We start from the raw sequence: 19159 nt of genomic DNA, 5'->3' as shown, positions 1-19159 counted from the left end.
GACCTAGGAAGCTGAAACCTTAACCTGAGTGAGTTCACGTATAGGTCAAGACACCCTGTGAATTTGGTGTATCTAGCTTTCTTAGTTCCCGAAATCTCAGGGGAGCCAAATTGACCCTCTCCCCCCCCCCCCCCTCACTCGAGCGAAGGGTATCTAGCCGGCCAACCGGACGCGTGTTAAAGCATAGTAATTTAATGACGGTATTATGGGCATAAACAATTATTAACACCAATAATTTGATGCTGCATCTTTCACTTCCCTTCCATAACACGTGGAAGCAAAACAAAGCAAAGGAATTCAATAACAAAATAACAGAAAATTCAACAAGCATAAAACACGCACTCCCCAAATATCAATATCAGTCATGGCCACCAACCTGCGAGATTAAAATGCGAAACAAGTAAGAGGTGTGCATGATAACCCCCCCCCCCCCCCCCCAGAGGGCAGATTTCGCCATCAAACACTTCTGTTTTAGCCTGCGTCAGGCCTGTCCCAAAGCTCTGTATGGCAGCATTAGGATAGCCTCGCCAGGTATCTGGGTGAGTTGGACACTCGAAAGGCCTAGATTTATCATTATTGAGCACCGCCATGAACCAAGACAACGGTTAACCGAGGGTTTAACAGGGCAAAAATGGCGGTAAAAATAGGTTCCGTGCTTCAAATTGTCTCCTTCATTCCCTGTGAATTGTTCACTCTTGGGTGCATATCAAACATGTTTGGGCGGCTGGCGAATTAATCCAATTTATGTATGAAATACGTACAAGTTTGCAGTTGGAGCATCTTGCAGAGAAATTGGTCAACATTTTAAGCAGCAGATGGTACCTCTAAAGGCAATCGAAAAGGAAGGAAGAATAAAGTGGTATCACACTGGTATGATACCAAGAAAAACAAAAGTAGCTAAATAAATATAAAGACTGGTACTTTTCTCGCAAAATTTTGTAATCAGCTGATTTGACTTAAAATCTGTTAACATGTGTGCTGAAATGGTGACATTCGTCTTGTAAATTTAATTTAGAAGACATTTATTGAACTTTTCACTCCTGCTTTTCTGGAGTGATGCAATTTAGTGGTCAAGTTTCCTCGGGAAAAAGAAATACGTGGAGTTAAATTCTCTACCAGGCCTTGTTGGTGTTTGCACCAGGCTCTGCTTTCGTGATGTGGTGAGACCAAAAAAAAGGATGCGTGAAAACCTTACATTTGGCACACAGCTGCAGATTGTGATGCATTTTGTAAACAAACCAAACTTAATGCGTGCAAGCGGCGGAAGTCCGTGGGATTCTTGGGCTTGGAGGTACCTGGTGCCCTTGCTCCGTACATGCATAGACATGATTCAGATGTAGGTGAGGCAGGACATAGCCATGGTGTCCAGGTTCTGTGGAGCCTCGTTTATGCTTGGTGGTTTCAAGTGAGCTCGGTTTTGGATGACATCTGAAAACCTCAGAAAGGGAAACACGGAGTTTGGCGTGTGCGGTTAGACAGTGGCATGCGGGAGTGAAAAATTCACGTAAAATATGGGGAAAAGGAGTGAAAAATTCCTCCTCATAGGGTGTTGCTTTACATTCAAAGTCGGCAATTCTAGGACACTGGAATCGGCGGCGCTGGGAGCGCTTGAGCGGCGGGCCTGGCCCGCCCGCCCCCCCCCCCCCCCCCCCCTTCTCATCCAACTCGGCGGGTGGGCGGCGCCTGACGCCACGCAGGTGGCCAGGTTAGGCCCGTGGCATATGACGTCACGCAAGAAGTGAAGCTGCGTCCGCGGCAGTCGGCGGTGTATTTCCGGAAGGTCACGCCTAAGGACGGCTGACACGGAGCATGGGGACGGGAGCCACCGAACCAAGATAACCCGGAGGACAGGGGGCAGGCAGGAGATCGCGGCTCTCCAGACCACGACCCGCGGCATGTATTGTATCGTGATCGCCGACCTTTTACCTGCCGCTGACGCGTCTTGGCCGACGGCCTTGGCGCGGTGCCGAAAAATACCTCGGTTACGCTCCTGGGCCGCACTTAACGCAAACTATGCGTTGATGGAGTTGTTTTTGGTGTTGCGCTCCGGCTGTGGAGTCCCAGTAGTGCTCATCCTGACCTCTGAAACGGCTCGAGCGGGCGTGGCTGCGTTTCTGTTCGTTCCCCGAATGTCGCGCACTTGACAGTTACTGTGCACGCTCAACGAATGCCTGTGTTTTTTTATCACGCAATGAGCCTTGTGCTTCTCAGTTTGCCGTGCATGTTTGCAGTTTTTGAATCGTATCTGCACACGTCTCTTGTATAAAATACAAAAGGCGATTGATGTTGCATGACGCCCACTAGTTGTATGTGGCTCCTTTTGTGTCCGTTCCTGTCGCTGTTTGAACACAATGTGTATCGTGGTGATGGGTCGTTATTTTCTAATATGCATTACAACATTACAACAACATTTCCAACATTACATACTTAGGGACTACAACTCCAGTGAAGAACATTAACGCTGGTATGGTTTTCAATACCGAATCTGTACGGTGGCACCGGCCATCATGATTGCGATCAGCAAGAACAGTTATCACCCCGTGGACCTGAATCATGTGGCACTCAGATGGCCGTGCGGTACATGCAGCGGTGCCCGTCACAATTGTAATTTGTGGTTGTGGTGGGGGATGTTCCCACTAATAGGAACGTTTCTAAACCTTGAATCGTTTTTACCAAACGGGGCAAAATGGTGGGATGCGGGGGATGTGGCGCATGTGACATCGGGTTGGACACCAGTTAGACATGCAGCTTATGGGAACCATGGATACTTAACTAAGGTAACCCCGCGCTCTGCTGAATCATTGAGCCGGCCTCGGCGAAAACAAAGCTGCCGTGAGAGCACCGGACGCAAGTACCATTACAATGCCAATACATATTGATAGATGTAGTTATTACGTTGAACCATACTCAGTCTTGCCAGTGCCGTTTCTTCCGTGAGTGAGGTTATGTCTCAGAGTCGTGTGTTGATACCATCGTGAGGTAAGCGCCGAGCCCGCGTTCACTTGTTGGTAACTGTCCTGTTCTAGGACCACATTGTGGTAGTGGGCTCAAGACGTGGTCTTGGTCCTCGAGTCCTGCACGTGATGTTTGCGACCCAGGCGATTATTTCCGCATGCGTCGTGTGCCAGCCGGACCTCCGGCACCGAGCGAACGCCGGCGAAGAAGGGCCGGAGCCGCGCCTTGCCCGGCCGGCCTCCTCCTGATGCGGTGCAGGCTCGCCGTCTGGCCGGACCGCTCACCATCCGCCGACCCGCGCTCGCGGCCGCTCACCGTCCGCCGACCCCCGCTCGGAACCGGCTGCTGGCCGCGAACCCGCGCTCGGAACCGGCTGCTAGCCGCGGACCCGCGCTCGGAACCGGCTGCTAGCCGCGGACCCGCGCTCGGAACCGGCTGCTAGCCGCGGACCCGCGCTTGCGGCCGCTCACCGTCAGCCGGCCCGCGCTCGCGGCTGCCTACTGCCCGCGGGCCTGCGCTGGCGGCTGCTCACCACGCTCGCGGCCGGCTGCTGGCCGCGGGCCAGCGCCGGCCGCCGCCGGACGGGCGTCGCGTGCCGGGCGGCGCCGTCGGCCAGCTCCTGCCCGACCCACGCCGGCGCCGCCTGAGGGCGGGCAGGACCCGCCGACCCCCAGTCTCACCGCTGAGACACGGGCCGTGCGGCCGGCGGCGCTGTTTCGCTTGGCAGCGGCGACGGCCGGCTGGTGCGGTCCTGAGTGACGGCGCCGTCGGCCGCAGCGGGCCCGCTCCGCGCCACCTGAACGGCGGCGGCCTCACCCGACCCCATATTGATCCCGACCCGGGTGTTGGGAGCGGCGGCCGCCGTAGTCCCCTCGCGCCAGACGTAACTACGCTCGACATGGGCGCTTCGTCCTCGGACACCGGCACTTTGGACGTCAGCTTGCAGTGGCGGCTCGGCGCTAAGCACTGGACTGCAGGCTTTCGCTGGTCCTGAATCACAGCTGGCTTACAGTTGAACGCCACTGGTTAGACTCGTTTCCTTGGTGATGTTCGTTTTATGCATGATGTTTAATTCAGTACTCGTCGACATAATTTGATGCTTTGTTTTTCGTCATCTGCATTTTGCAATGGCGCCGAGGGATGTTGCAGAAGAAATTATCTCGCTTGTTGTTCCGCTGTGGCGGAGAATAGAAGACGCATCAGCAGTTACATAAAATATCTTGTAGAATTTTCGTCGAAGCATGTTTTGGCCTAATTTGATTATTTTATTGGCGCAAAAGGCGTTTACGAAGTTGCACATCGACAGAGGTAACCCAGATACAAGTGCTGATACCTGTCCCCTTCCCAAAAAAGAAAAACATGTCGACCGGATTGAATTATTTAAATGGACTGACGGCGGAGAAGTGCATTCGACCGTCGAATGGTGCTGTGAAGCTGAAAGTGATATGTAACGTTTATTCACGGATGGAATGAAAACCTGATAGAAATAGCATGTAAGAACGAATCTATAGGACACTTCTAAGAAGGAACGCATTTTTTCATTTCGCCGATGTAAATGAAGAGATTTGAGCGTAAGCAATGGAAAACATTTATTGGTTTGAGCAGAAAAAGAAGCATAAGTGCGGAGTTTCCACATTGACTCCGGGTGCATCCGGGCGTCAACGAAGAAAAAAAGACCGGGATATCCCGTGGAAATCGCTGGAACCTGAGTGGAGTTACGCTCTCTGCATCTCAATAGGCTGTCACGCGTCAGATGAGTGCCGCTAGTGATGATAGGCGCGCTTTTCCAGTCCGTGTGGGCAACGTGTGCGTAGTTAAAAATCGCACACACATGAACATACGCTTATGCATGTGAATTTTTTTGAAAAAAATCCTTTAACATTGAGCCCAGAAACAAGTGTGAATTGCAGTAGACTCTTCCGTTTTTAGTGTTCTGTTTGCCTGGATCGTTTGTCTATGGCTCGTGGTTGATGGATAAGTTTACCAACTACTTTGTTAACTGTCACCTTGCCACTGCGTACATGCGTGTTTGACCCATAAGTTATCGCATACATTACGTAGATTGGAAAGAAACGGGTGTGGAAGATGAGTTTCTGTCCTTGACGTTTTTAGATGCCGTGAGCACCTGCGTTTTTGTGATATCCTTGATAAGATGAGCACTTAATTTTGCACTGATCTTGAACAATGCACATATAACAATACCGTTTTCCGTGCGGTTGAATATCTGAATAACGCATCTGAATATAATGGCATATGCTCTGTATTAAACACTCTCCAGACTCCCTTAAATTTGTTTCTGCAAGCCGCGTTAATGTTCCGTGTTTTTCCGGTCCTGAGTGCGATTTCCAAGTGCGATTGAAAAGGCCGCCAAAAACACTCGTATACATGCCAAACAGAGGGCCACGCTTTTCTTGTGGGCGGCGGCAGCGTGTGCAGCGGAGCGGCGTCACCTGTGTGGGACGCTGCCGGTCCGCGTTCTGCAGCTGCGGTGCCGGGCCGCTCTGCGGACGGGCGCCGTGGTGTGAGTCGCATCGGTTCGGCAGACGCGCTGACCGGCCGCCAGACCGACGCCGCAGCGCCGCGGCCGGGGCCGCCAACTCACCGACGGGAGTTGTCAGACCTGGAGCAGCGTGGGAGCGGTGGACCTGGACCATCGGAGGCAGGCAGAGCCCCCCCCCCCCCCCTTCCCCTGACCGATGCCGTGACTGGGGCCGGCCGAGCGGCGGCGCTGGCAGGCGATCACCTGGCCGGGCGGCTGCGCTCGACAGCTCTGGCGCCCCCGCTGAGCACGTCTGGCTCCGGCCTTTGACTCAGCGGTCGGCCGCGACGTGCCGCGGATTCATGTGAATGTCGGAGTGACCGAGCCGGCGCGCCGCCTGCCGTCAGCCGGCCGGCCGGCGATGGACCCCCGGCAGCGGCTTGAGGCGAAGCCTCCGGTGAAAATAAGAAAATATGGGGAGAGAAGTTCTCAGAAGACTCTGCACGGGAGTGTTCGCGCTGTTGGGACACCGCGCTGGAACGGATGAATGAATGATGTGCCTCTGACCGTGCGCAGGAGGGAATGGTCGCCTCTGATGGACGGCGTGACGCCGGTGGCGGGCTCCGCGGTAGCCTCGGCGTCCGTTCATCGCCAGCGGCCACGGCGTCGACCGTCGCCGGTGCGGCCCCCCTCTGTCGTGTGTTTCCGGCGCAGCGACGCAGGAGAAGCCGTGACCGACGCTCGGGGCTCTGCCTTTGCCGAGTGTGCAGCTCTGTATGTGGTCGGTGCGCCTCGGGCGGAGCCGGGGTCGGGCGGGTCACACGCGAAGTCAGCGGCGTCCGCTCATTAACTGGGTACGAACGAACAGCGAGAATATTTGTCATGGAAGGCTCACGATGTGTGGTGAGCTGCGAGAGCTTTGGCGGCTGCTCTGGCTGAGCAGTGAACCTACATCTGTTGACCGCGGCATCCTGTCGTGGGGCGGGATGTACTGGTTGCGTCTTCCCGCCGCGCTGTGAAATCGATTGGTGCTGGCTGTGCTCCCAGTCGGCCCTGCAGGTCCACAATATTTGGCGGCGTCTTCCCGCTGCCGCTGCCGCATACGTCTACAGTGATCGGATGTGTCTTCCCACTGCCCCGAAGTGTGCAGCCGGCCGCTGGCCACTGCTCGCGTCGCAGAACCGCAGCCGTTGGCCGTATGCCCCCGATGACGTGGTGTGGAGTGCGGTCCGCTGACGGCCGGCCCTGGTGTGTCGCAGCCTCCTACACGGGCAGCAGCTCCGACGAGGATGACATCTCGCCCCGTGAGAAGACGCAGACGGCCGCCGACGGCTTCGCCGACTTCTGCATCCGCAACGTGCAGCAGGCGGCCTTCGGGCGGCGCGAGATCGAGATCGCGGAACAAGGTATGCTGCGGCCGCGTGGAGGCGGAGCAGCTCCGTTCGGCGCCAGCTGCGTGCGGGCTCCGCGGCGCGAGCGTTGCGAAGGATTAGATCGAACTGGGTGGATCGAACTGACACCCACTGTCCATGCCACTGCAGTGTGGGTATGCGATGGTCCGTCACCGATAAGACACCGGTGGTGCTATGTGTTAGCTGTTTGCTTTTCGTCGCTTGTGTTGCTTTGTTGACTGCTCTTGCAGCTGCCGCAGCGCGACTCCGGCCGTGCGCTGAGACGTCTCGGATGCGGTGTTCGGTCGCGTGCCTGCCTCTGAGTGTCGACCGTCGGTGACGGCGGCCTGACGCCGGCTCCGGCGCTGGTGCCGCGTCGCGACCTGACGCCTCGCCGCCCGCCGGCAGAGATGCCGGGCATCATGGCGCTGAGGAAGCGAGCCGCCGAGGACAAGCCGCTGAGGGGCGCCAAGATCGTCGGCTGCACGCACATCAACGCTCAGACGGCGGTGGGTGATCGGACGTCATGGCCGGCGTGCGCGCGTGCGTGCGTGCGTGCGTGCGTGCCGCCTCTTGTTCTGATCCCTCCAGCTCGGTTGTCGTCGCAGTCCCGTGCTGACCGTCCTTCCCCAGGTGTCGGAGCCCGCTGTGCCCGCAGTCACGCGATCAGATCAGCTTCCTGAGAGTGCGTCGTGGCGCGGGTCGGCCGGAGCAGTCTCTCTGGAGCCAGACAGAGGATGTGGCGGCTGCTGGCAGCGGTTTGAGACTCGACTGACGTTAGCGGTCACAGGAGGGAGGTCGGATGTTTGGCCAGCCGTCTCCGAACGGCGCCCGTAGGCGCGCAGGCTAATATCACAGAGTGAGATGCCGTCGCTGGCTATGCTGTTGACGTAATTCACCCTACTCGTACAAAAAATTACTAGGAACATTGTATGATCACATAGCTATAACCTAGGATTTTCTACTTTAGTCAATTTGTTAGTACGTCATGTTAGCGCTTGATTTGAAATTGGGCAAAAGCAGTGTCCATGACGGTATTTCGCTTCATGTAAAGGCCTGAGATCCCACGTTTGTGCCGTTGCGTCGGCGCCGCGGCGTGGCACCTGGCCTCCTCGGCGGCCCGTGCCGTGTGGCGCCCCGCGTCTCGCGGCGCGCCGCCGGACACGGGCGCCGACCGACCGGCCGGCCGGCTGGATCGGTCCGCCTGGCGCACGCTTGCCGGCCGGCTGGATCGGTCCGCCTGGCGCACGCTTGCCGGCCGCCCAGCGCTCCTCAAAATGGGATCAGCGGCGTCGCTCGGTGACGCTAACGATGCGCGTGGCGAGCGCCGGATGGCCTGCGGGCCCGGAGAGCGCCGAGCCGAGGGGAGGGCGGCCGCGATGGCATCGATCTTGGCCACGGAGAGCAGCCGACCGGCCGGCCGGCGACGTGTTGCGTCTCCATGGGTCGGAAATACCCCGTCGACTCCGGAAGGTCACGTGACGGCCGTAATAATAAACATTGGCAGCGGACGAACGGACAAAAGTGCTAGACACTTAAGGAGGGATGTACGGATGTGTTGGGAATCACTTGTGAAGAGTGGACGCAATGTTGGTTGATGGCTCAAAAACGGCTTTTCAAGTCGATAGTGCTGAGGAGCGGCGCCACATTTATGAATGGGGAGTGATAGGGGGGGGGGGAGACGATTTTTCCGGGGTCTCTTGGGTAATTGGGTCTCCTCATAGGGGACCTTCAGGACAGTGTCGTATTCGAGGGTGAGGGGCACCAAGGGTATGTTCCTCCCTATCAAATTGTTACATGGATGGCATCCAAGTAAATAAATGTCGACACTTAATCCAGAATGGAGGCCTTCTGGTTATCCAGCTAAGGGTAAGAACTGGGTCTCATATCAAGAAAGGGCCTCTTGATGCCTAGAGAAATCTAGCCAAGGGGCCTCATCACAAAAATGGCCGTCCTGATCGGGAACCGGGACCATCTGGTGCATGAAAGAGGCATCCTGTTCCAAAAATGGGGCCTCCCGAATGTATAGCATGCTTCCGCGCCCAGAACAGGGGCGTCCTAGTTCGGAACGGGAGCCTCCCAAGCCAGCAAAGGGACCTCCTTGACTGAACATTGGGCCTGTTGATCTAGAGAAGGATCTTTTGAAACGAGGAGCTTTGAATATCCTGTTTTCCACCTTATTTATGGAGGTGGCCTTACAATCCAGAATATAGACCTCTTGATGTAGGAAAGGGTCTTTTGAGTCCGATTTATTACTCTCCATAACAGGTTTAAAATCTGAATTTGGCTACTTTACGGATAACTAGTAGTTGTAGCCTGTGGTTCGGGCAAAACGGGCCGAAAAAATGAGGGGACAGAAGCACACGTTGTCCCTCTGCCGACAGGCAGGGGGTTGGCTGCCCCCACGCCCCCTGCTGCGCCACCCCTGATGGGCTCAATGTCTTAACTCTGTTCACTTTTAAAACCATCCGTGGTGTTAATATTGTACGTCGGTGGATATGGCATTGCAGCAACGAGAGGTCAGCTTCATGATCGCCATCTGTGTTCCGTTTATGACGTCCTTGGTCCTCCTTTTCGGGGGAGGCATCACATGTGTGATCTGTTTGTGATTTTGATCTGTGCTTTACAGAAGCCGTCTGCAATACTGTTGTAATTACCTTTATTGTTACCATGCTTTATTGCTGCTGCGTTTTCTTCTCACAAGGTCCCGTCTGCATAGCACTGTTTGGACTCTTGATGTATGCGATGTGGCGCTCGGGGAATCTGATTATCTCAAATTACGCGATTATGCAACGCACAGGTCGTTAGCGTACGTTCTCGACATATGGGAACGAAATGCGGTAGGTCAGATTTCCACGGTAGCGCGGAATCATGCTGTTTCCGGGAAAACTGTGCACGGCTACTGTGCTGCGTGAAAACTGTGCCATCGAAACGGATTCCGCGGGGTGGATATTAAGAATTTCGACGTTCATCGTGGTGCCAAAAGTCACTGTCATTCCACACGTATATTATTCCTTATGACCGGTTGGCGATCTTTCATATTTTCCCACACAGTGTGTGCGTCGACGCCGCGTGAGGAAGTGGCTTTGGCGAGGTTTCCGCCGGTCGGCCCGCAGGCCGTGTTTCAGCGCCGACGTGTGACATCGACGCTGGCCGGGCGCCCGCGCCTGGGGGCGTGCCAGCACGGGGAGAGGGGGGGGGGGGGGGCGCAGCGGAGGCCAGTGGCTGCCGGCGAGGCCCACCGCTTCTGGTAAACGCTCGATTACCAGTCAGCAGGCCAGCTGTGTGCAGTTCTGAAAGGAGATCGCGTGGGCTGGGAGGCAATATCCGGATGTCGGCGTACCGCCTGAATGTGTGCCCTTGAAGCTCGCTCTCTCGTGTCGGTGTAGGAGGCTGCCGCGGCGACAGATCAACTGTGACGCGACTTGCAGCCGGGCTAAGGTCATGTTTCGTGGGCCCGCGTCCAGGGGAGCTCACTTGTCCCCTGTCACGGGGGCCGGCATAATTCAACCGCAGCGGACGTCAGCCAGCAGACGCACCCGCTTGGGGTCGACCAGCGTACGGCGGCACTGCCGAAGCCGTGGCGTCCCGCCGCCGACACCTCAGCTGCGTCACTCATGTCCTCTCCGGGGCCGTAGTGTGACCCTATGGCTGTGCTCGGTGACACGCCGGGGCCGGGTGGCAGACGGCGGTTGCGGGCGGTCATCGGCGCGGTGTCCGGCTGTACGGTGGCGCCACTGACTGGCCCTGCTCGGTCCCGACGTCTCTGTCCGAGGCGGCGGCCGCGCTGATGGTCGGCGACCGTGCCTGCCGACGGCGCGGTCTCCGGGCCCGCTGCCGCCGCTCCCCACCCGCTCCGTGTTCGTGTTGACCTTCGGTGATTGATCGTTGCTGGCTGGGTCACGAGTCACGAGCGCGTGCCGTCCGGTGCTGGCTGGCAGCAGGGCCGGCCGGCTTCCTGTCAATGCACCGTGGCGAGGGCTTGAGCCGCTGCCACTCGCGTCGCTTGGCGGCGCCCTCACTCAGATATGTTGGGCCTGTGTGGGCTCTGAAATGGTCGTGGCTTGGCCTGAGATTGTGAAGTCTATGGAGCTGCTCTCAATATGGCTCCGACTTTATGACTGCCAGTTGTTCTGTCCGTAACGACATCGCTATATCAAACGGTCCCTGAATGACACTTATAAAGCCCGTTGGATCTAACTTATGTAAGCATCGGTATGGGACGCTGTGTGTGGCCGCTGCCGTGTGTGGGCCGAACGAGACGAGCGAGCCGACCGTGCCCCTCAGGTGCTGATCGAGACGCTCATCTCTCTGGGCGCCACGGTACGCTGGGCCGCCTGCAACATCTACTCCACCCAGAACGAGGTGACGGCCGCCCTGGCCGAGAAAGGTGAGCCGTCGGGCGCCGCCGCCGGCCCGCTCCTTGTGCTCCCGCCCTGCGACAGGGCAGCAGCGCGGCGACCTCGCCCTCAGCGCGACGGCGATTCTTGGTAGGCGTAGTCTGGGCTGACTTGTCGATCTCACGTGATGGCAGGATGCAAGCGAGCCGGGTCCGCGGGGCGTTATGCGTGCGTTGGCTGGCGGAGTGGTTTGTTTGATGCACCACCTGCATGACGGAGCACAGATCACCCGGTTGGCTGTTGCCGGCGCCAACGCCCATGTTAAGTGTTTTTATTCGGTGCATTTGACAGTTTCGTAATGGATGCGGGCCGGGTTAAGTGTCGGCACATCCGCCGCCTTGGTGCCAATGTTTAGTCGGCAGCTTTCCCGAGATAGACACGGCTGCCCGCGATCCCATCCCCACCACATTACCGGAGCTAATCAAAGACTCGGCTGCCTGCTAGCCCGCCTCCACCACATTACCGGAGCTAATCAAAGACTCGGCTACCTGCTAGCCCGCCCCCACCACATTACCGGGGCCAATCAAAGACTCGGCTGCCTGCTAGCCCGCCCCCGCCACATTACCGGAGCTAATCAAAGACTCAACTGCCTGCTAGCCCGCCCCCGCCACATTACCGGGGCCAATCAAAGACTCAGCTGCCTGCTAGCCCGCCCCCACCACATTACCGGAGCTAATCAAAGACTCAGCTGCCTGCTAGCCCGCCCCCGCCACATTACCGGGGCCAATCAAAGACTCGGCCGCCTGCTAGCCCGCCCCCGCCACATTACCGGGGCCAATCAAAGACTCGGCTGCCTGCTAGCCCGCCCCCGCCACATTACCGGAGCTAATCAAAGACTCAGCTGCCTGCTAGCCCGCCCCCGCCACATTACCGGGGCCAATCAAAGACTCGGCCGCCTGCTAGCCCGCCCCCACCACATTACCGGGGCCAATCAAAGACTCGGCTGCCTGCTAGCCCGCCCCCGCCACATTACTGGGGCCAATCAAAGACTCGGCTGCCTGCTAGCCCGCCCCCACCACATTACCGGGGCCAATCAAAGACCCGGCTGCCTGCTAGCCAGCCCCCACCACATTACCGGGGCCAATCAAAGACTCGGCTGCCTGCTAGCCCGCCCCCCCCCCCCCCCCCACCACATTACCGGGGCCAATCAAAGCGGCCCAGTGCTAAACTCGCACCGTAATCTAGACTTGGCCTGCCGGCGGATCCGTCTGCTGCGGTATGGAGCTGTTCCCGGAGCCCGCTGTTTGTATTTGTGTGGTGTCCGCGCGGAAGCGCTACCTTATGCTCGCTTTCAGTGTCGATATGACTGCACGGCCCCGCTTGGCTTCGTTGACTGTAGTATTGCTCGCTACCCTAGTCCACTCGACTGCAGTGGGTGGCGTCTTGCTGTGAAGTGCATCCACTTGTTGACCCCGTTACTGCGCACCGGCTTATTGAACACGAGGTGTTTTCTTGCCATGGCTTATCTACGCGTCCTGATGTGTCGTGACCGTGCTCGTTCCCCCGAGAGGCCCGATATAGTGCCGCGGCTCCGACGCCGCCGATAATTCCCTCAGGCAATTATGTGTCCCTCGAAGCAGCACAGCTATCCATCTCTGGCAGCCCCGGCGTGTGACTAATGGGACGTCGCGTGCCTGGCGGCCCGCTGACGCGCCGCGTGCCTCCGGCAGGGGTGTCGGTGTTCGCGTGGCGCGGCGAGACAGAGGACGACTTCTGGTGGTGCATCGACAAGTGCATCAACGCCGAGAACTGGCAGCCCAACATGATTCTGGACGACGGCGGCGACGCCACCCACCTCATGCTCAAGAAATATCCGGCCATGTTCAAGCTTATCCGCGGTACGGTGATGGGCGGCTGCGGTACGGTAGTGCGGCGGCACGGAGACGGGGGGATCCGCGGTACCGAGATGGGGGCTTGGGTACTCTTATCCGTGTTACGCTCAGTCGCGGTACTTTGGGCCGTGTTACGCTCAGCCACGGTACTCTGGCCCGTGGTACCCTCAGCGGCGGCATTCTGGCCCGCGTTGCGCTCAGCCACGGTACTCTGGTCCGTGGTACGCTCAGCGGCGGTACTCTGCCCCGTGGTACGCTCAGCGGCGGTACTCTGGCCCGCGGTGCGCTCAGCCACGGTACTCTGGCCCGTGGTACGCTCAGCCACGGTACTCTGCCCCGTGGTACTCTCAGCCACGGCACTCTGCCCCGTGGTACGCTCAGCCGCGGTACTCTGCCCCGTGGTACGCTCAGCCGCGGTACTCTGCCCCGTGGTACGCTCAGCCGCGGTGCTCTGGCCCGTGGTACGCTCAGCCACGGTACTCTGCCCCGTGGTACGCTCAGCCGCGGTACTCTGGCCCGTGGTGCGCTCAGCCACGGTACTCTGGCCCGTGGTACGCTCAGCCACGGTACTCTGCCCCGTGGTACTCTCAGCCACGGTACTCTGCCCCGTGGTACGCTCAGCCGCGGTACTCTGGCCCGTGGTACGCTCAGCGGCGGTACAGTGGTACGGCGGCGCCGGCCGGTCCGCCGCAGCGCACCTCCCTGCGGCTCCGCAGCCGGCCGAAGCCTGCCGCCCGGCTGGGCTTGTGTGGCAATCTGGCTCTTTCCGTGGTCGGACGGGGTGGTGGTCGCACAGGCCGTTGGTTCACGGGCTGAATGCTCCGCGGGTTTGTTAGCGCCCCGTCTGCGCACGAGAGTGCAAAGGTGATATGTAGACGGTGTGGCGGCCTGTCGCCGTGTGGTCCACATGTCCCCTTCACCGCTCCATGAAACGTGCTGTGCTCGCGTGCAGGCGGTGCCAGGTGCCGGCCTTTAAGTGCCATATGTCCACCCACCATTGACCCGGAAGCGAAGGTTTCCATGGTCATGAGTTAAGCACTTTACGTGGGCTGACGGCACGCGAAAGGCGCATCGCTGCTAGCGAACTCAGCTACCGAGATATAGCTATGTCGAGTCGCGGGCTCTTGAGCAGTACTCCCGGGGTGTGTGCAGACCTGGTCTGCTACGAGAATAGTTCTGGAACGACCCGCTCGGGATGGGCAGTGACAAATTGGATGAAGCGGGCAATTCAGCGATAAATGAAAACCAGGCATGTTCACCAAGCGCGGTCGAATTGAAACATGCATGGTGTATAGTCTTGCGGGGTCGTGTTCCGCTGCGTTTTTTCCCTTTGGAAGACCGTCTGTTTTGCACTGACAGCATTTTGCGTTGGAATGAGCGCCGCCGACCCTTTGCCACGAACGATGCTTCCGCGGGATGCTTTGTCATCACGCTGCCACGCCTGCAGCTGGCAAAGCGGATACGACATGGCTGGCGCGTGCCTGCGAATTGAGACCTGCATCTGCCTGCGCATTGTTCATGGTGTATGGCCCGTGGGAGTGCTGAGATGGGAGCGTGTGCCGGCGGGCTGGTCTGCGATGGTGGGCGGACTCAAGAGGCGGCCACATGTGACACCGCCCCCGCCGGCCTGCGCGCAGGCATCGTGGAGGAGTCGGTGACGGGCGTGCACCGGCTGTACCAGCTGAGCAAGCAGCAGAAGCTGAGCGTACCGGCCATGAACGTGAACGACTCGGTCACCAAGACCAAGTTCGACAACCTGTACTCGTGCCGCGAGAGCATCATCGACAGGTGGGCCAAGCATCGGGGCTGACCGCTTCCTCCGCCGAGATCCGACCAGGACCGGCTTAGTCATGCGGCCCTGCCTCCCCCCCCCCCCCCCCCCCCAAGCCGACACGCTGATGTACGAGAAACCCGGTGGAAATGTGACTCGGGATGAAAATTGAATCTTCCTTGGATAACGTGTGCATCTGTATGTGCATACGAAATGAATAGGAAGTGTTTTCCTCCCTTGACCCGTTCGCGAGCTCTAGCATGCTGTGATGATGACCCCTGACCATGGCTAAGTGTACTTGCAAGATGTGAGGAGTTGCATGCTGGCATTTGTTTTCCTGATAGACACATAGGAACAGAGGCACGTGTGGCCGTGATAGGCAGTTGTTGAATTTCAACTCACCACGCCGCGGAGCCTGCGGATATTTTCGTCGTGCATTGTGTTCCTGAATGACTTGGCATGTTTTCAGGAAATGAAACCCTTGTATGACTCGCGATTGGAAAATTATTGTTATTTCCGTCGATGCGATGGACCAGCTATGCATTATGCATGATGCGGAAGTGCTGAGCTTATAGATCTGTTCTGGCGGTCGGAGCAGCAGTGGCGCCATCCGGGTGCGGTGGCGCCGTCTGGACGGGAATGAGGGCAGACAACACGTCAGGGGTCGGTTATGTACTACGTTACGCATAGCTGGGGTGGAGGTTTTAATGGAGCGTGGCCGAAGCGTAACAAAGCGCAAGGGAAGAGCGTAACGTTGCGCTCAGGTGTGGTGCCAAATCACACCGGCTTCTTTCTGAAGAGTTTTAAAGGCCTGATACCCTTGGCCTCCTCTCGTGGCAAGCAGCACGCCCGCCTTTGTTTCACACCCCCAGCTTAAGTTGTGGCCAATGGCACTCGATCTTTTTGGACGTTCCACTCATCACACCCTTACCTGGGGAGGGTATTTCGCCCAGGATGACCAGTGCGTAACCGGGGGATGGGGTTTGGGAACGGTCAAAAATGCGTGACGTAATCTATGAACAGCCTGTTGTGTGCCGATGAACCGCGCTGATGAGCAGCTTGCATGGTTCGGGTCACGGGGATCAAGCTGTGCCCGGTTGAGATTGGTGGTCACGTCATCAGCGCCAACGAGCGCTCAAGTCTGGCTGACTTCTCTAAATGTGGAGAGCATAAGATCACGAACCAACTTGGATCACCTGCGTACGAGTCTCCCACCTGCAGAGGGGCGCGGGCCGCCTGCTCAGCCCTAACACAGTGGTGTTTGTGACCCGTCCGCTGTCTGACATATGTCACCTCTCCAGTCCTCACATACGGTGGCGTGTGTGGCCGGTCCGCAGTCTGACGTGCGTTATCTCTTCAGTCCTCACGTGCAGTGACGTGTGTGGCCGGTCCGCAGTCTGACGTGCGTTATCTCTCCAGTCCTCACATACTGTGGCGCGTGTGGTCGGTCCCCAGTCTGACGTGCGTCACTTCTCCAGTCCTCACGCGCAGTGACGTGTGTGGCCGGTCCGCAGTCTGAAGCGCGCCACCGACATCATGTTCGGTGGGAAGCAGGCGCTGGTGTGCGGCTACGGTGAGGTCGGCAAGGGCTGCTGCCAGTCGCTGAAGGGGCTCGGCTGCGTGCTGTACGTCTCCGAGGTGGATCCCATCTGCGCCCTGCAGGCCAGGTACTGCTCGCCCTGACTGTGTCACCGCCTCGGCTTGGGAACAGGCTCCCGGAAATGCCGTCCCCGGCCGTGTCCAGCGCCTGTCCGGGCTTCTATTGTGGGAATGGTGTAAATGCGCATATAGCTTTATTCGGAAAGTCCGGAACCGCTAGTGTGAGAAGCCGCGATGTATCCTAACACTATTTCGTACAATATCCGTTCCGGTTTCTCATGGAGAAATGTGCATGCAAACTTAATCCATCTCAGGAAGTGAGGGTAACGTTGCAGCAACCCTGGCTGAGTCTGAGACCCATCGGTTACCCCACAGACGCCCCGCCGCACAGAAGGTGCGGGTGCTCGAGGGGGGGGGGGGACCGGGGAAGCGGGGTCGGCTGCGCCACATGACTTTGCATCGGGGAAGCAATGGGATGAAGGAGTTCGCGTGGGTTACCTCAAACTCTCATTCACACGGTAGTAGTACACGTTCTAAGTTTGCACCAACTGAACTTACATACACGAGTTGGTACTCTGCTTCTTTGAGACGGATGCAGAGAGGCGGGACCTGTGCTCCTCGGCTGTCAGCGTCGGTCTCGAGTTGCCGTCGTTGCGCGGCGTCTCTGCAGCCCCGTCTTCCGCCGCCCGCAGTATGGACGGGCTGCGCGTCGTCAAACTGAGCGAGGTCATTCGCAACGTGGACATCGTCATCACGGCCACGGGCAACAAGAACGTGGTCACCCGGGAGCACATGGACCGCATGAAGAACGGCGCCCTGCTCTGTAACATGGGCCACTCCAACACGGAGATCGACGTGGTGGGTGCGCCGACAGGCTGTAGTTCGTCTGGCAGTCACACGATGGCGCTGTCGTCACCGTCCTACAGTCTGGCGATGTGCTAGGCCAGTGGTAAAGCGACTCCTAAGCGGACTGGTTTGTACCTCTGCATGCACGTTTACTGAGAGATTACATGTATTAAGGCGTGTTCAAGGAGGCAGGGCACTTTGCAGTGGTTGCTGCATGGCGCAGGTGAATGCACAGCAAAGACAGTTTTTATGGGATTTGTCTACACGACATACGACACGGTTAAGTCGCAATGTTTGTGGCACTGGAACCGCTACAGTGTTCATCGAATGTCCAATTTGTGCGCCTGTCCGCAGAACTCGCTGCGCACGCCCGAGCTGACCTGGGAGAAGGTGCGCTCCTCGGTGGACCATATCATCTGGCCGGACGGCAAGCGGATCGTGCTGCTGGCCGAGGGTCGCCTCGTCAACCTCACCTGCTCCAGCGTGCCCTCGTTCGTCGTCTCCATCTCGGCCGCCACGCAGGTGAGAGCCGCGCGCGCAACCGGCCGGCCTGCCAACTGGTGGTCTCGCGGCGCGTGGGTGGGCGGGTCGTGTCGTCGGCACGGGCCTTCAGCGGGAGACCGACTGACTGACAGACTGAGCCCGCCAGCCCTGTCGCAGACTCACTGTGTCTGTCGCGCGAAGGTGAGGATGCCGATCAGCCGGTTTGTCCGACGCGCCGCCAGGTGCAGCCGGAGCGCTGTGGTGTGAAGGATCTCTCCCAAACATGAAGAATGGTTGGGTCATGCGGAGCGAAGAACGACTGACGAAACTCCATGCAGATATTCCGTGGGTTGCCGGATAGTTAATAAAATGGTCTCGTCTTCGGGAGGCCCCTAATCCCCAAGCCGTCATTATGGGAGTGGGCGGCCGGTCGGACGTCGCTCAGGATGACAGATGGTCGGTTTGTCGGGCTCGGTGTGGATCCAGACGGGTCGAACCCCTGGACTCGCACTGCTCTTTGAAGAATGACTGGACCATCTGAGCACTCAGAAGAAAAGATGGCTGGAGCTTCGGACCGCTCAGGAGGGGGGATGGCTGAGGCGACGGACCACGTAGAAAGGGAATGGCTGAGGCGACGAACCGCGCGGAAGGGTGATGGCTGGGGCGTCGGACCGCGCAGAAGGGTGATGGCTGGGGCGTCGGACCGGGCGTCGGACCGCGCAGAAGGGTGATGGCTGGGGCGGCGTAATGCGCAGAAGGGAGGACGGCTGGGGCGTCGGACCGCGCAGAAGGGTGATGGCTGGGGCGTCGGACCGGGCGTCGGACCGCGCAGAAGGGTGATGGCTGAGGCGACGAACCGCGCAGAAGGGTGATGGCTGGGGCGACGTAATGCGCAGAAGGGAGGATGGCTGGGGCGTCGGACCGCGCAGAAGGGTGATGGCTGGGGCGACGAACCGCGCAGAAGGGTGATGGCTGGGGTGACGTAATGCGCAGAAGGGAGGATGGCTGGGGCGTCGGACCGCGGGGAGGGAGAATACCGTACCTGTGGTCCGCCGGTCTGTGAGCCGCTCGGGAGGTGTGGCCCGTGAGGCCGCACAGAACATCTCCACCGGGTGTTTGGCAGGCGTCCTGCAGGCTCAAGAGGCCCGTTTGGTTGTGTGCGATGACTGTGACACCTGCTATGTCGGCCTTGTGCGACCTCCGCTCCGCCGGCCCGATGTCAGCCTGGCGGTGACGTGGCGTGACAGCGCCTCAGGCGTCATTGCCCCCGTGTGGCATGGCGGTACCTGCACGCAAGTCTCCACAACTTTGTGAAGTGGCACGTTATTGCCGACATTTCTGAACTTCGCCATGATTTTTGCGTTAAAAGAATTTGCTTAGAAGGTGCTATCTATTCGCCTGCC

General features: G+C 58.5%; 1 protein-coding gene across 1 annotated transcript in view; it reads left to right on the top strand.

Moving 5' to 3' along the window:
• LOC119111605 (adenosylhomocysteinase-like 1) overlaps window positions 1-18043 on the top strand; it is a 56790-nt gene extending 38747 nt beyond the window's left edge. The window contains exons 4-12 of the mRNA XM_037235412.1: window positions 6694-6840; window positions 7234-7334; window positions 11113-11215; window positions 12896-13063; window positions 14695-14845; window positions 16343-16495; window positions 17120-17285; window positions 17628-17795; window positions 17999-18043. Coding sequence (XP_037091307.1) covers window positions 6694-6840; window positions 7234-7334; window positions 11113-11215; window positions 12896-13063; window positions 14695-14845; window positions 16343-16495; window positions 17120-17285; window positions 17628-17795; window positions 17999-18043 — 1202 coding nt within the window. The remainder of the gene's footprint in view (window positions 1-6693; window positions 6841-7233; window positions 7335-11112; window positions 11216-12895; window positions 13064-14694; window positions 14846-16342; window positions 16496-17119; window positions 17286-17627; window positions 17796-17998) is intronic.
• Window positions 18044-19159: the final 1116 nt, after the last annotated feature.

This window comes from Pollicipes pollicipes, unplaced genomic scaffold (assembly GCF_011947565.3).
Source record: "Pollicipes pollicipes isolate AB1234 unplaced genomic scaffold, Ppol_2.1 Scaffold_7261;HRSCAF=8764_pilon_pilon_pilon, whole genome shotgun sequence".
Lineage (NCBI taxonomy): Eukaryota > Metazoa > Arthropoda > Thecostraca > Pollicipedomorpha > Pollicipedidae > Pollicipes > Pollicipes pollicipes.
Note: the sequence above shows the minus strand (reverse complement) of the source record. Positions and strands in the feature narration are given on the sequence as shown.